General features: G+C 34.0%; 1 protein-coding gene across 1 annotated transcript in view; it reads right to left on the bottom strand.

Moving 5' to 3' along the window:
• LOC133284512 (ATP-dependent DNA helicase SRS2-like protein At4g25120) overlaps nucleotides 1-17066 on the bottom strand; it is a 35622-nt gene that overhangs the window by 10970 nt on the left and 7586 nt on the right. The window contains exons 6-27 of the mRNA XM_061481537.1: nucleotides 15548-15604; nucleotides 15335-15440; nucleotides 15109-15242; nucleotides 14902-14976; nucleotides 13988-14113; nucleotides 13763-13894; nucleotides 13589-13672; nucleotides 10512-10625; nucleotides 10281-10381; nucleotides 9129-9195; nucleotides 8961-9011; nucleotides 8517-8594; nucleotides 7114-7320; nucleotides 6998-7036; nucleotides 6177-6248; nucleotides 5987-6073; nucleotides 5865-5921; nucleotides 4043-4227; nucleotides 3843-3936; nucleotides 1471-1521; nucleotides 547-609; nucleotides 388-447 (exon numbers count right to left, since the gene is read on the bottom strand). Of these exons, the coding sequence (XP_061337521.1) occupies nucleotides 388-447; nucleotides 547-609; nucleotides 1471-1521; nucleotides 3843-3936; nucleotides 4043-4227; nucleotides 5865-5921; nucleotides 5987-6073; nucleotides 6177-6248; nucleotides 6998-7036; nucleotides 7114-7320; nucleotides 8517-8594; nucleotides 8961-9011; nucleotides 9129-9195; nucleotides 10281-10381; nucleotides 10512-10625; nucleotides 13589-13672; nucleotides 13763-13894; nucleotides 13988-14113; nucleotides 14902-14976; nucleotides 15109-15242; nucleotides 15335-15440; nucleotides 15548-15604 (2040 nt within the window). The remainder of the gene's footprint in view (nucleotides 1-387; nucleotides 448-546; nucleotides 610-1470; nucleotides 1522-3842; nucleotides 3937-4042; nucleotides 4228-5864; nucleotides 5922-5986; nucleotides 6074-6176; nucleotides 6249-6997; nucleotides 7037-7113; nucleotides 7321-8516; nucleotides 8595-8960; nucleotides 9012-9128; nucleotides 9196-10280; nucleotides 10382-10511; nucleotides 10626-13588; nucleotides 13673-13762; nucleotides 13895-13987; nucleotides 14114-14901; nucleotides 14977-15108; nucleotides 15243-15334; nucleotides 15441-15547; nucleotides 15605-17066) is intronic.

Here is a 17066-nt window from a genome sequence, read left to right as displayed (position 1 = left end):
TGGTCAGTTTTTTATCAGGGCCCAAGAAGGTGGAAACCTAACAAAGGAATTCTATATTTAGGGAACTGAATAATTGACACAGTGACAGAATCAGGTCATGGTGAATGATAGCTCTTTGAAACCTTGTTGAAATTATAGGAATTCGATGGAAAAGGAAGAAGAGAGAAGAGAGACTTTGAATAATATGAGATACGTTGCAAGATACAAATTACTCACACTCACACCTATTTATACTAACAATCTAGGGCATGCACTAATGTTGTATAACTAGTACAAGACAAGACTACTGACATCATAAGACAGCTAAAACGATAAGAAATTAAGAATGCTAATATTCTAACAGATCTCATAAAGATCCAAATAATAACTAGTGAAAGTACACCAAACCTGTTTTTCCCTCATAAGATGAGCACGTTTATCAGCAGGAATCTGCTCCCATCTCAAAACCTACAAGAAAAAAAATATATCAGAAATCAAATAGGATATAATAAAAGTTCCATTTCTTCTAAACCACGTTTGGTTTCAGCAATATGTAAAGGCACTAACATATTGAGCATGCTGAAATGCTTCGTCACAGCTTAAGCAAGACTTCAGCGTATTCAACAAATCCTGAAATTGCAATTAGAAATCAAGGTGATAATACAGTTAATTACAAGACATCCAAAACATACAGTTATGTCATAAGAGATTGCACAAGATATATTAAGAGAAGTAATGAGAACAATATTTGTCTGGTAAGAGAGAGAAAGAGAGATTGAAATTATGTCTAGTTTCTGGGAGATACTTGACAAAAGAAACCCAAACGCTTTAATCACCGTAATCATAAGTAACTCCTGATATCATTTCAAGTCTAATGCATTTAATATCGGAATATTCAACCCATCCTGAACAATAATAAACTTATCCACTTCAAACTCAAAGTAATAGTAAATGAGAAAGGATGCAAGAATGTATCTGAAAGGAGGAATAGTGACCAAAATGTCACTATTCACCAAGTTTTTTACCCAAATGTCACGTGAACAGTGTTATTTCCCAATATGTCACGTGAGCAAGTTCGCTGGGTACTGTAGCGAACTCAGTTTGCTGACGTGTCACGTTTCTAGTGGACACCAAATTCGCTACCTGAGATAGCAAACTTGGTTGCAATTTGGTGTATTGCACTGTTCATCAGCAACTTGTATTGCAACCAAGTTCGCTACCCCAGGTAGCGAACTTGGTGTCCACTAGAAACGTGACACGTCAGCAAACTGAATTTGCTGCAGTGTCCAGCGAACTTGCCCACGTGGCATATTGAGAAATAACACTGTTCGCGTGGCATTTTGGTAAAAAACTTGATGAACAGTGACATTTTGGTCACTGTTCCGCATTCCACATAACTGAAAGTTTGTTAATGTGAAATAAATATAAATATACAAGACAAAGATAGGCAGTATAAAACAAGCAGCCACAAAAATATGGATATTGCTGAACCTTGTTTTTGTTTTTCTTCTGTCTAAGGCGTTCATCAATTACAAAACCAACCTGTACATCCAATAGGAAAAAATGATTTAGTTGCCAAATTAAATTATATTCATGCTGTGCATCCTATAATAGTTAGTTATAAAAGAAATCCTGAAATTCATAATGCAAAATATCTGTGACATGCCTCATTTACCAATCCATACTAATTATAATCAAAATAGACTATAATGAAAATCATTCATATATATATTATAATAATATTTTAAGAGAGCTACTTAACAGCATTGCAAGCACTATTTCCTTGAAATCAATATTAAGGGACTTGATCAATTCACTGAGTACGTAATTCCCACCACCACAAAATCCCACATAAATCTCAGTGTAGTTATTAAGTTCCAGCCTTACTGTAAAAGATTATTAAAGAGTACAAACGAGGTCTTTCTAGGGATAAAATTTCCTTCCTATGCGTTTCATCACATAAATTTTTGTGAAGGGACTTCATAAGATATGTAAAGGAACTGAGGACCCCTCATGCACTGATGTTCTTATTTTTCCGCTGCTGTTTTCACGTTTTTCTCTTTATTTTTTTTGGAGGACTCATGATCCTATTGCTTTGCTACCTCTCTTGCACAATAAAGCCTTAAACTTTTAGGAAAAAGAAAAGTTGCTATAGAAGAGGATCATATTTTAAAATTGAGTCTGGATGGATTTAGGACAAAGATTGAAAGCAGAGCACTTGCCGTATACCAAACAATTGTTCTAACTACCACGAATTTTTACCATATCAGGCAAAATATTATAAATCTTTTGATAAGGTTGCATTTTTATTTCTTCCTACACACAGCAGCCCGTTGTTTACAGTCTTGAAAATTATATTGAAATTGTGCAAAATAATAATAATAAAGTAAGTCATACAAAATTTCAGCTATAGATATTTGTTTTTCCTTTTAAAGCAAACAGACACCTACATCAGCTAAGAAGGGGGAAAAGAAACCTACTCTTTCAGAACCAAAAGAAAAGGACTACTTCGTAAAACTAGTTTTTCTCCACAAAAGTACTAACATGGACTGGAAACAAAAGTTACATATATTAGGATGGTGACTGTAAAGAACCAATTCAACCCAAAAGCTTAAGCTATTGGGTGAGGCTACATTAATGGTTTTATATATCTCTAACACGTCCCCTCACACAAGAACCCATTGGGCTTGAAGAGTGGATAAATGCACAAACCCACATACATGTGCTAAGAAATTCCACAGGAGAAAGTGGAGGGTCGTGAGAATCGAACCTGTGACACCGAGGCTCTGATACCATGTAAAGAACCAATTCAATCCAAAAGCTTAAGCTGGTGGGTGAGGGCCTCTTTAATGGTTTATATTATACTCTACTCTAACACACCCCCTTACACAAGAGCCCTTTGGACTTGAAGTGTGAATATTGCACAAACTCAAATTTTTTTTGTTTACCTTGTGCTTATTTTTAATTCCACTCGAAAATGGGTGGCGGTGAGGATCAAACTCTCCATTTATATAACTCTAACAGTGGTCTTTGAGAATTTAACAATCCCCAAGTAGGGAAAACACTATCTTTCTTCTAAAGATGTTTTATTATGGTCTCATGAAAACTTTGCTAGCTTCAATATTATGCACTTGCATATGAAGTACATTCAAGATTTACTTATGTCTCTATATATTTGATGGATCTTTCTCACTTGCAAGTTTAAATTTTTAAGACAACTGTATCCTCTAATAAGTTTGAAATTTTTATTAAAAAAAAATAATATTTCATAGGAACAAATTCGTAAAACTTTTTCCTTTTATTAATAACTGATAAACTATACAAAAATATAAAATAGTTCGAGATACTGACCAAAATGCCACTGTTCACCAACTTTTTTACCTAAATGCCACGCGAACAGTGTTATTTCCCAATCTGCCACGGGGCAAGTTCGCTTCTGACACAAGCGACCTCGGTTTGCTGACGTGTCACATTTTTAGTGGATAACAAGTATTAAATTTAAAAACAAAAAATTCAAAAAAATGAAATTCGCCTACCATGTAGGCGAACTTGATTAAAATATTGTTGGAACCGAGGTCGCCTGTGTCAGAAGCGAACTCTGACACCATCAGGAAGCTGACACATCAGCAAACCGAGGTCGCTTGTGTCAGAAGCGAACTTGCCCCGTGGCAGATTGGAAAATAACATTGTTCGCGTGGCATTTAAGTAAAAAAGTTGGTGAACAGTGGCACAATGGTCACTGTTCCAAATAGTTCTGTATATGTACGCCAGAGAATAATTATAAAATTATCAACCTTTGGGTTTAAACTATTAAATGGTTTACAGTGGCAAATCTCATGCCCAGAATATATATATAGTGTCACCTTGTCAAGCAACCTCTTTGGATCTTGAAATGCTTTCTTTTTGGCCCATTGATGGAATAAATGAGAAACAACAGATCTTTCCTCGACACTAAATCTGCAAAAAACTAATATGTAATGATTAAAATCAAATTTTCAAAATCAATTATAGCTTACATCAGAAACGAACAATAGTAATATAACTAACAAATAAGGAAAGAAACCTGCTCAAGAAATTACTGCCATTGCTTGCCTCTGCAAATTCTGCAAGCTCATTGGAAGCCTCACTAGAATGGTTATTGAGTAAGCCATTAGGCATAGGGACCACATCATCTTCAGACTGTTTCTCTTTTATCAACAGATTGGTGGTAAACTGGGCAGTTTTCTTTTGAACAGCTTCTTGCTTTATCTGTAGTTTTTGTAAATTTATTTCACCCTACACAAGTATATATATATATACTATTCAACTACTGCATACTTATAAACAGTGGAGCATAAAGGTGACATTATCAGAACTTAGATACACATTAGGAAGAAGATGCATCATTATGTTACAAGACTAAATATATCTTTTACTATTGGAGTTATGAGTCAATTTCTTAACTCTTATGATAGCTTCTGATATAAAGCAATTTGAAACTTGAGATACATTAAAAGTTCAGCAGCAAAAAGGGTAGTTAAGAAAATAAGGGACATAAACATTGTTGGGGATACATATTCGGATTGACTAGTTTCTCCTAGTGATACAAGATCTAATTCTTATCAATATTGTGTCCTCAAAAGGTTACTTTGTCTCGTGGAAAAGCAAGAAACAAATTCTAGTTGCAAGATAAAGTGCAAAAGAAAAATATCAATCCACGGCTCTTAAAAGTTGTAAACTTATATATTTAAAACAACTATTTCCAGTGCTGAAGTTTTGCAAGTCAATGAAATTTGTTTGTGATAACCAAGCAGCATAACATGTCTCCAATCCAATCTTTCATGAGAGAGCCAAATGAATAAAAGTTGATAGCCATTTTATTAGGGAAAAGATTTTTTGAGGAAATAACTACCTCACTTGTGATGTCTAATGATCAACTAGCATATATCTTTACCAAATCCCTCCATAGCCTCGGATAACTTCAATAATAAGTTTAATATATGACATAAGGAGTGTTGAATGTTGCTATAAAGCGTCACTTCAACCCAAAACCTTAAGGTATTAGGTGAGACTTAATTAATTATTTTGTACTTTTTGTATCTCTCTAACACACCTCCTCACGCAAGAGCCCTTTGGGCTTGAAGCGTAGATATGGCACACGTCCATTTTTTGGTCTACCATGTGTTGCACAGGCCTATTTTTTTATTTACCTTGTGCCTTTCTTAATTTCACCTGAAAGTGAGGGAGCGGTGAGGATCGAACTCATGACCTCCTGATCACTCCAGCTCTGATACCATGTAAAGAACCAATTCAACCCAAAAGCTTAAGTGATTGGGTGAGGGCCTTTTTAATGGTTTATACTTTATATTATTCCCTAACAGTTGTAAATACCTATGATTGTATAGCGTACATGTAGTGGTGCAATAAATAGGAATATATGATATCCTTATAGTTAGGAAATCTCTATTAATTAAGGATTGTAAATTAATATGTATTGCATCTCTATTCTATTAAAAATGAGAGGTGGCTGAGAGGGATAATATCAAGCAACTTTGAAATTCAAGTTAGACAAAATAATTATGATTAGAAATTATAAAGAAAGATAAGAAAATTAAAAGGATTAATAGGAAATAAAACACTAGATACCATCAAATGTAGGGAGATAATTAATCAATAAATAAACAAATGTAGAGTTGTAACGGTTGTCAAACTCTCAACAATCAAGAAATAAAGGGTTTGCTTGTTTTCCCCACGAGGCCTTCCCTCTGAGGGAGCAACAAAGCAGCAAGCCTTATTCTACTAATAAATGTAATAACCCTGGAAAGAATTAGGACTTCAAACAAACTTTTATTCTGTAATTTCAGTCACAATTGGTTATTAAAATTTGAAAAGGCAGTATGACATACCTGAACCTCTACAAGATGATGAGGAATTTCTTTCAGAAATCGTGAAGGTTGAAGCATCTAGAGACACACAAAATTAGCAAAATCCAATGATAAAAATGTCTTGGAAGTTATGCTAGACAAACCTGCCAGTTTGAATCCATCATAACATAGAGAATAAAAAGCTTCTGCCGAGCACGAGTCATTGCAACATATAATAAACGTCTTTCTTCCTTAGAATCATATAAGAATTAAAATCAAAACCAGTCTAAAACAATCTAGTAGAAGACAAATGAACATATGTATAATTCATCCAACTATCAAGCAATAATGTACCTCAACTAGGGCCCCAGTGTCCTTTACAGTACCTTTGAAATCATGTAATAGAGGGATCTCAGATTCATTTGCCTATTTCATATTTCAAAACATCCGTCAAGAAAAGACAGCCAAAAAACAAAAAAAAGGTTATCCATCCATTTCATTTTGTAATAACACATGGAAGAAACCAAGGGACTATGACCCATGAACAAGGAATCAAATATCAAAAGTAATATCACAGTAAAGATGAATTCCTCCCGCCTTCTGAACTGCAACACCTTTGCTAACTTTGTGATCAATATTTAATTAATATCACTCAGTGACTTCCAAAGAGCATTTGCATGGTCTTGTTGCAGTGTAACCAGGTGTATGTAAATGACAGTCATAAAAAAGGATCACATAAATAATAACTTTTTAGCCATTTTTTTGAATAACATCAGAAAACACAGCCGAACAAAGCAAGAAATTTCTATCCATGAACAAGGTAATCACATATGAAGATTCAGATCACCAAGCAGATGAATTCCTCCACTATGTGAACTGTAAAGCTTGGGTAACTCTGTAACACACTCTTCAATTAAATTTTCAAAACATAACTTTAGATAAGTTGGTATGTTTTTTGACTACACTATGCCAACTCCTTCACTTCCATTGAGCAGTTTGTGGTCATGTTGCAGTTTAGTCAGGTGAAAATGTTAGCCATATTATTGTCCAAGTATAGCATAAATAAAAAGGGTATTAAAAATGAATATCTGTTTTTGAAAAACATTAGAAAGAACACATTCATCTACTTGCTTTTGAGCTTGTTGAAGAACAATGTTCTAAATATTATCACATACCTTAACTATGAAGACAACATCCCACTCTAAACCTTTTGCCTGCAGGTCAAAGAAGGTTAAATTTGCATAATTTTTTAGTCAAACACCATTTGGCACTAATCCAGTGAGATAGGTACCTGATGAATGGTAGTTAATGTCACAGAATTTTCATTGTCCTTCCTCCGACCACAAAAGTTTTTCCTCTCACGCTCAAATAAATAATCAATGAAAGCTTTTAGCACAAAAATGCAACCGTTATCTTCTGATACTTCCCTTTCCCCTTTTACCTCATTGAATTTAGTGGAAAGAAACTCAGAGACATCATCTAACAGGTATTGGCGAACCTGAAGAAAGGTATTCAAGCTATGGATGAACATAATCTAGGTAAAAATGAATTCAAAAGGAAATTAAAAGACATGAATTTACATTGAAAATTAAAACTTCCAGAACAATATCTTCTTTCAAACATTAAATGCCAGCAATGCATATTGCAGCCAATTTACTTGAGAGCTTCGACTTTCAAAAGGATCTTTGCTGTATAATCAGTACAACTCATTTATGTTCGTTGAAATGTGTATTCATGTATGCTTTTTCTCACTTAAACCTTAATAGTTGCAATAATAACAGGAGAGTTTATGGGGATCAAGGAAGCACGGACACTTGTAAAAACAGGAAGAGTCGGGTCCGACACGGCGACACGCTCCGACACGGTGTCGGACACGCGGTTGACTTTTTCCGACACGTTGACCATTCCGACACGCGAATTTGACCGTGTCCGACACGGTCAAATGGCATTTTCGTAATTTTTTTTAATTTTTTTTTTAAAAAAATTATTTTTTTAAAAAGTTAAAATATATTAATAAAGCTTCCACCTGATCATATCAATTTTATTTTTTTGTCTTTTTTCCCCTTAAGTAGATAAGAGATCATTTCAGCATCATTGTTGTCAATTCCTATCACGCTCTTGTTGTATCTTCTTCTCTCTGATCTCTCTAATATGATTTGATCTCTCTATCTGATATTATATCTCTCTCTCATCCCAGTTCTTTTTTTTTTTTATTAAAGCTTCCATCTTTATAACGTGTTGATGGGTATTATTAATTTAGTTTCATTTTTTTGTTAAATTATTAAATATTAAATGAAATATACACTATATAAATTAAAAATATTATTTAATATTAAAACGTGTCCCAACGTGTCGAAATCCATAATTTTTTAGGATTGACGTGTCGGAGTGTCGTGTCACGTGTCGCGTGTCGTATCGGTGCTACATAGATGGGGACACCACCCCGTGGCGAAAATGGCATTTTTTTGCCTCTTTCTGTCTATGGTTGCTATTCATCGCTAGCCACATTATCAATTGGATATCAAGAATACTTTCCTCCATGATGATCTGTCTGAGGAAGTCTAAATGAAGCAACCTCCTGGATCATTTGCTATTAACTAATAACTACACAACTACTATTTCAACATATACATAACAAGCACACAACCAACTAACAAAAAACAACCTCAGTTTTATCTTGCATAAAAAACTTACAGATCTAATGTCATAGTCTTCATTCAGCAATGTCCCTCCATCAACATCAATGGTTGCCCGTTTCTCAAGGAGGTATTTCTGAAATTCAAGTTCATGGAACAATAACTACATCAATAGAATTGCGGAATCATGAAATATTTCTGTAATTGTTTGAACTTATTTAATCTATGCATCTTCGAATTTATCTAACAATAAAATAAGCAAAATATTTATAAATATGGCGTTATGCCCTAATACAATTTTATGATTGACACATGCACCCACGAGAATGTTTCTTGGAGCTATAAAATATGAATACATAGTTAAAAAATAAACAAAAAAATAAGTTCAGACAACACATAATAGCCATTTCAAACAAGTTGATTGTACCATTTTAAGAAAATACAATATCTTATGGGCTAATACAGTAATTTTTTAAAAATTCAAGTGAGAAGTAAGACAAACCTCAGGTATCATGTTTGCCACACAAGTTATGATAGCTGAGATTGAATTTTCCTGTCAAATAAATATGGCATACATTTCAGGTGAGAGAAGCATTTATCACAAGTGATAAACGTTTATTACTCCAATCATAAATTAGATCAGCTATCAAAATGTTCAGAAAGTGTTTACCCTCTGAACAAGTTTCGAAATCATCTCTAGTGTCATTAAAACCTTCCTTCCATGGGTAAGCTCACTCCTATGATCAATACGAACTACGCAAGTCATTATATCAATTAGTTTATGAGATTATATACAGCAGAACAAGAATACAGAAAAGACATGTATATGAATTTGTTTCACAAGCATGCTTCATAGAGGAACATAACAAGCCACGGGTTACCAAAAAAGCAAGAACTACAACAATACAATGCAAACTAAATACATTTAACTCCAAGGACAAACCCCTTTCATCTAAAAACGTATTAACATTATTAGAGATACCATGACAATTAATGTATATAAAAACCACTTCCCGTGAAACTCCAACTAACGAGGGTAAAGGTGAGGAAAATCCTTGTCCATAGTCTTACTCTTACCCATATTTTTTTGCAAAGAGATTATTTTCTGGATTTTAACCCGTGACCTCTTGGTCACCAAGGAGTAGCTTTACCATTGCCCTAGTCTCGCACTCTTGACAATATATATATATATATATATATATATATATATATATAGTTAATTTGTGCCCCAATTAAGGAGAAATCTTTAGAGTTATTTTAGGAGATAATCAGTCATACAAACATATTATTTTAAGTTAGAAGAATCCTAATATACTACAAAAGTAAGAAAAAAACTATAGCTGTCAAGTCAGGTACGGAAGCTGAGAATTGATCAACATTGCTAGAATTTTTTTTTTTAGACCTCAAAGAAATGCCTTTTTGAGTTATCAGTTATCACCATAGTTGTAGTATTGCACGATGGACAATATGTATTGTGATTCAACAACCATGGTTATCACAAAATAATAAAAAAAAACTAAAAAACAATTCTCAAGCTGAGTGATAAACAAACAAAAACAAGAAATATGCCCAAGATAAGAAACTCCCAAAAAATGAGAAGAAATATTGCTCACAAAAGATTATTTCCATAATCAATATTTTGGGAGAATACTTTGTTTTGATAGTATTCATGTCAAAGGTGAGATAAACAAAACTAATTTACTTTTTTTATCGGAAAAAAAAAACAATTTCTTAGAGAGCAACAGAAAGAATTAATAAAAAATTTCAAATACTTTATATAACATGATAAAACTTTAAGGCTAAGAATGTATTTTTACCAAACCTTTGAAAGATACCAGAAATCTTTGCACTAAAGATGTCACGGGCAGCTGATAAGAAACTACATTTTCTAATAGTTGAAATTTTGTTGATATGGTCAATTACCTGCAAATGGGAACACTAATCTTAAAACACATGCTGAAAGAATATCTAAAAAAAGAAGAAGATAGAAAGCCACCATGGCTATATGCTCCATTATGCATGTTCAAACTGAATATCTTTATAAAACCTGTACCCTCTTTTTTTTATCTTTCTCAAAAGGCAGTAAAGCCTTGAAGACACGACTATATGAGCCATCATCACAACTAGGCAGCACTGTTCGAAGCATGGCAATGATAGTTCTGACTACCTATTATAAGAAGGGAAAAGTTAACAACTGATTGAAAGTATACAAAGATACAATCATTCACGAGTCAGATAGCAATAAGAATAAGATTATAAAAATAAAACTTTCAAGAGCTTGTGAACTCTAATAATCAACTAGCAAATATGTTTACCAAATCACTTTGAGTGCCAAGGATAACTTCCATACGTAACAAGCTTGGTGCATATGACATATATGCACTAGCTTGAAGAAGAATGATAGTTATTATACATAATATCCTTATCTCTTCTTATCCCTGCAATTTAGGAATTAATTTTTGTTAGGTATTTGTATAGTAATCAGATTTGAATTGTGATCCTTTAATATAAATTCATAGAGGAATTATCTAATGAAATTCCAAATTCCAAATATTTAACGAATTCAAGTATAGCAATTGGTTGCAATTGGGTGTAGACAGTCAAGATGAATCAATATGGTTTTGTAGTTCGGTTAAAAACTTGTTTGGTTGCCAAAGAATATGCCCAAACCCATGACATTGACTATTTTGTGGAAGGTCTACACCCATAGGAATATTCGTCAACAACAATAAAAGAGACAGTATGGGAGTAATGACAGCCAATAAATCAGGGGGCTGTTTTTGTGCCCTAAAGTCTGGGGCGACTTTTTACCGTGGGCTGAATAGTGGTACAATACTAGTTTCCGTTGTGCTGCTCAATGTACTCCTTTTGAGGTGGTTTATGGAAGACCTCATCCTTCTTTTACAAAATTTATTCTAAGAGAGACCTTGGTATAAGCACTGGCATAGGACCTCATGGATCGTGATGAAGCTTTGTGGCAACTTAAGTTTCATCTTCATCGCGCGCTTTATCAGATGGCTTGCAAGGCAAATAAGCATCGTGTGCAATCAAATATCCAAGTGGGTGATTGGGTTTATTTAAAATCCGCCCACATAAAGGGTTACATGCCTTCTCGGTTGCACCACAAACTGACAGCCACATTTTACGGTCCTTGTTGCTTAAGCAAATTGGAGCTTTTGCGTTTCAACTACAACTTCCAATCAATGCCCGCATACATCCTGTTTTTAATGTCTCGCAACTCAAGAAAGCCATAGGAGAGCATTATGTTGAGAAGGAGCTACCGGATAATTTACAAGTGGACGACTTTAAATTTTATCCAATCAAGGCTTTAGGTTTCCGATTTATCCAGCAACATGGTTAAAACGTGGAGCAGGTTTTAATTCATTGGAAAGATCAACCTCCAAAAGAAGCATCCTGCGAAGACATAATGATGATTCGAGGCCAGTTTCCAGATTTCAACAAGGTTGATTCACAAAAGGAAGGTATTGTTACAGAACAAAACCATCCATTTGTAAGGTCTATACCCGTAGAAATATTTCTCAACAATAAAAGAGACATTATGAGAGTTATGGCAGCCAATAAATCAGGGGGTTATTACAACAATAAAAGAGAAATTGTGGGAGCTATGCAGCCAATAAATCAAAGGCTGATAGTCTGTTACTACTGCAGGGATGTTATTACTACAATAAAAGAGACATTGTGGTAGTTATGCAAAGGTGCTGTCGTTCATTCTCAGGCAACCAGAAAATCATAACGGTTATGCAATATAAGGCTCTTAAAGAATAGGCAAGATATGATATTGTGAGTGTTTGGCTCAGAACTCATCTGAGATTTAGGGCTTGTCCCTTGGCAAGAGAGTGCTCTAGTACTATCATTTATCTCAATAAATAAATCTTATTTTCCCTTCAATTCCATTTATTTTCACAACAACAATTTAAGTTTCCAACCAGAAGTGTATCACCTTCTCTCCAACTGCTCGACTCATTTTGCTTATTTATTGCTCTTCCTACCTCACATAATTAATGCTTTCATCAGCTTGATGTATAGAATGCTTTCTTACATGATGATTTTCACATAATTGTTTGAAAGATTGCATTCATAATGAGTGTAGATAGCCAGTTCATGTCATTGCCAATGACTGCTTATCCAGATATTTACGTCTTTAAGTATCTCAAAGGAGAAATGGAAATTTGTACAAGAATCTTGTCCATTTTAGAGTTTAGGGTTTTTCTGATGCAGATTAGGCAAGGTTCTTGGTTGATAGGAGGCCTATTAATGGTTATTATGTGTTTGTTTTCGAGGTAAAACGATGTCTTAGAGGAGTAAAGCTCTAGATGGGAACATGGCTACTCGTATTTGTAACAACCTGGGAATGATCAACTCTGTCATATTTTATCTTTTTAGTTCTGTAATATATTTATTTCTGTGTTAATGTATATATGCAGCTGAACCAGAATTAATTGGTAAAGCCATTTGATACTTTCTTCTCTTTCTTTTCTTTGAATCTAGAGGAGTAAAGATCTAGATGGGAACATGGCTACTCATATTTGTAACAACCTGGGAATGATCAACTCTGTCATATTGTCTTTTTAACTTAATTCTGTAATATATTTATTTCTATGTTAATGTATAAATGCAGCTGAACCAGAATTAATTGGTAAAGCCATTTGATACTTTCTTCTCTTTCTTTTCTTTGAATCTCTCTATTTTCAACAATCTCAATTTCTAAAAGAAACAAGCAAAAAGAGAGTAGCAGCAGCATTATATGATCAGTCTCTGTGGTTTACATTACTTCAATATAGGAGATAAATAGATAGGAGAATCAAAAGAAATAAACTAGCATATTAGGAGCACAACCAAAACAGATTGATATATGAAATAATTAGCCTAACACAGAATTAACCACCAATGCAGTAAAGAGCACCATGATTGTATACGATATAAGGAATTTTCATTGAAATAAAACCCCAATGTTTATGATGATCATAAAATAGTTACAACCAGCTTAATACAAAAGTTTAAGCTGTTAGTGGAGAGCCGCAAATGATTTATATTTTAACTATTATCAATGAGTAATTGTTAGAAAACAGAAACAAACAAATTTTTTATCTTAATTGGAAAAAAAATTACCTTTTTCCTGTAAAAAGCCACACCGTGAATGTTAAACGGTATTTTCCTTTCACGGAAAGCCATTTGGAATGCTTTCCCCGATATCTGAACAGGAAGAAAGGGAGTAGCAAAGATCATTCAGTCAAATACAGGGTCATTGCTTTTGTACATAGTTATAATTGCGAGAAACATCACCTGCCTACGGTAGAGAATTGCAATGTTGCCATAACAACAGTCAGTTGCTGAATGATTAGATGAAATTTCTATGATATTGTCAACAACAAATGCACATTGTGCATCCTCATTGTGACACTCCTTTATAACTATCTGCAGATTATTACCATAATCATTTTAGCTACATAAATAGGAAAATCACAATAAAACATACTTTTCAAAACACCACACAGTATGATTAGTTACCTTGGATCCAGAAGAGTTATCAGTAAGAACATCCTTCAACTGACATCGCTTGGTATTATTTTGAATAAGAGAAGATGCAGCCTCAACAATGCAACGTGTGGACCGATAATTTTTGTTAAGCCTAATCTGAACCAAAAAAGTAAGTTATGCAAGTATCCTGTAGAAAATCCTAATTAATTACTCGTAAATATTTCTGTATATTGAGGATATCATCATATCTCTGATTTATTGGAATCAATTAGGATTAGTTTTCTTTTTTCTTTTTGTAAAGAACCAATTCAACCCAAAAGCTTAAGCTGATGGGTGAGGTTACATTAATGGTTTTATATATTTCTAACACGCCCCCTCACACGAGAGCCCACTGTGCTTGAAGGGTGGACAATGCACAAGCCCACCTATCTGTGCTAAGAAATTCCACAAAGAAAATGGGGGGGGGGGCGAGAATCGAACCCGGGACACGAGGCTCTGATACCATGCAAAGAACCAATTCAACCCAAAAGTTTAAGTTGATGGTCTCACCTACATGTGCTTAGAAATTCCACAAGAGAAAGTGAGGGGCGGCTAAGATCGAACCTGGGACATGAGGCTCTGATATCATGTAAAGAACCAATTCAACCCAAAAGCTTAAGCTGATGGGTGAGATTACATTAATGGTTTTATATATCTCTAACACTTTTAATTAGGATTGATTTTACAATTATTTAGTTTCCTTTTTTAGTCATAGGTTATGCATATATATTATTGTAACCTCTGATCAAGTGAGTCAATACACAAGTAGTTTTACATATACAAATGAAGAGAGTTAATAAGGATATTATGTATTCATTTTTCTATCAACCTATGCGGGTGTGGCTTAACCAAGTAAGAGTTAAGTATGTAGCATAAAAAAAGAACTAATTAAGGACAAGAGAAACCTCTTTGTAGTTTGGAAAATCACTGCGAAAGGAAATAAATCCATAAATGTCTGCTCCGTTGAAACTGAAAATTGACTGTAAGAAAAGAAAAAGACATTAGACCGTTAATTACAAGGATGATATTTTAAGTGCAATGATAGAAAACAATACAAATATCCAACCATGGACTTCTCAAACTTTAGGGATTTAAAAAGAAAACAATCAAACCTGATCGTCGTCACCAACAATTGTTATTTTATGATGGGATGCAAGAATCTTTAAAAGCTTGTATTGCATAGCACTAGTGTCTTGGAACTCATCTATAACAACAGCTTTCCATGAATCCTGACACTCTTTGAAAACTATTCAAAGTTTAAACAAACATAAGTTAGCACAACTAAACGTTGTAAGGGAACGGATTTTAGTTAAAATGTATATTTCAGAAAATTCTTACCTTCAGGAAAATCGGTGAGTAACTTCACAGAACAGCTGATCAAGTCATGATAATCCAGAGCATTACAAGATTTTAATATGTTATTGTAATTTTCAAGAATCTCAGCCTGAGCACAATCCAAAGCAAGGTATCAGAAGCGTAAAAGCAGAACAAGAGTCTGGGTCCGTGTGTGCATGCACGTGGGGGAAAGCGATAAAGACTTTATCAGCTTACTCCTATTTCATTGCCCATTTCACGATACTCGGCAGAAGTTTGTCCTGAAGCTTTGGCCTGAAATGGTGTAAAGTTATTGCATATGATCAAGTTAAATTTCGCAGCATAAGAAAATAAAAGAAGGAATTGGAAGACCCTTATCAAGCAATTATAATGCATTCAGCGAGAAACATTTTTGTAGCAATTAAGAAATGCACAATTTTACCAAATTAAATGCCTAATAAATATAATATAGAAACAAACAGCTCAACCTTCGAGCACTTATCCAGATTAAAAACAAATTTTCTCAGGTAAAGAACAATCGAGTTTTGTGACACTACAAAGACTTTTATCCATCTATATAGATGTCCAGTGAAGTCCTTGATGGAACACAAGGTAGGTTACATTATGTAAATATTAGAACTATAAAACTGGTAAAAAAAAATGTAGTTTAGGGTAAGTTCCTGCATGATAATTTATTTTTCCAAGAACACACTTTTTTATTAAGTCACAATATAGAATCAAATATTTTATAACAAATATTTCTCAGATTATGCATCATTAGTCAAAGAAACATGAGGAAATGAAGCGGTTTGGGCTTATTATTCAGGTCAGAAAACCACAGTATTCATGGAAAGAATTATTAACAAGATCTTCTGTATACCAAAGGAAGCATGGAAAAGTAAAATTCAACTCAGACTTATCTCACTTAACAACTAAACCCCTCTTTTTTCTTGATATATGTATAAAAAGAAGAAAGATTTAAGATAAATCTCATGTTTGAAATTTGAATATGCATATGTAGTGTACAGATATGGTTCTCATTATCAGAAATATGAATCCACAAGGTCAAGACTCGAGATAACATATCTGTAAAACTAATAAAACAATTTTACAGATTAATGGAAATTCCAATAAGGAATGGAGGGTATGAATCGGGCATAAACACAACATTTTTTAACGATTTTATTAAGGCTTAAACATTGAACCTTTTTTGACATTTATTTTCTCCCTTGTTACGTGGTGGTCACAAATTCTAATAATGGAAACTGCCTCTCTGCTTATGGGAGAAAGTTGCACACCTCTAACCCTCTCCAAACACCAGAATGAAAGGAGTCTCGTACAATGAACTAGCATTTTATTTAATCTTTTTTAATGGTTAGTTTATGCTCTTTATAAAATGCCTTTCTATAATTTTGAACTTAGGTAAGTATTTTGAGTAATCTTGGCAGTTTTGCCTCTTATATCTCTGTATCTTGTTCTCTCCTTTATCCCTTCCTCTTCTTCAGTTGTACAATACAAGCACTTATAGGAAGCATCCAATCAAATTTACATGCTACACCAACACCAAAATAGTTAGCCTTCAGAAATTTACGCACACAACTGATAGCAATCATGGTTTTCAAAATTTCAAGACTAGGAGGCCTTCAGAAAATGGCAAATCACGTGATCACTAAGCACATCCATTGCATACAACAATAATCAAGCATTACCCCACTAGTTGGGGTCAACTACATGGATCAAACAGCACCGTTGCACT

Source organism: Gastrolobium bilobum, unplaced genomic scaffold (assembly GCF_033153095.1).
Source record: "Gastrolobium bilobum isolate Gb01-03AN ecotype WA unplaced genomic scaffold, APGP_CSIRO_Gbil_v1 utg7094, whole genome shotgun sequence".
Taxonomy (NCBI): domain Eukaryota; kingdom Viridiplantae; phylum Streptophyta; class Magnoliopsida; order Fabales; family Fabaceae; genus Gastrolobium; species Gastrolobium bilobum.
This window is presented reverse-complemented; position numbering and strand designations above follow the sequence as displayed.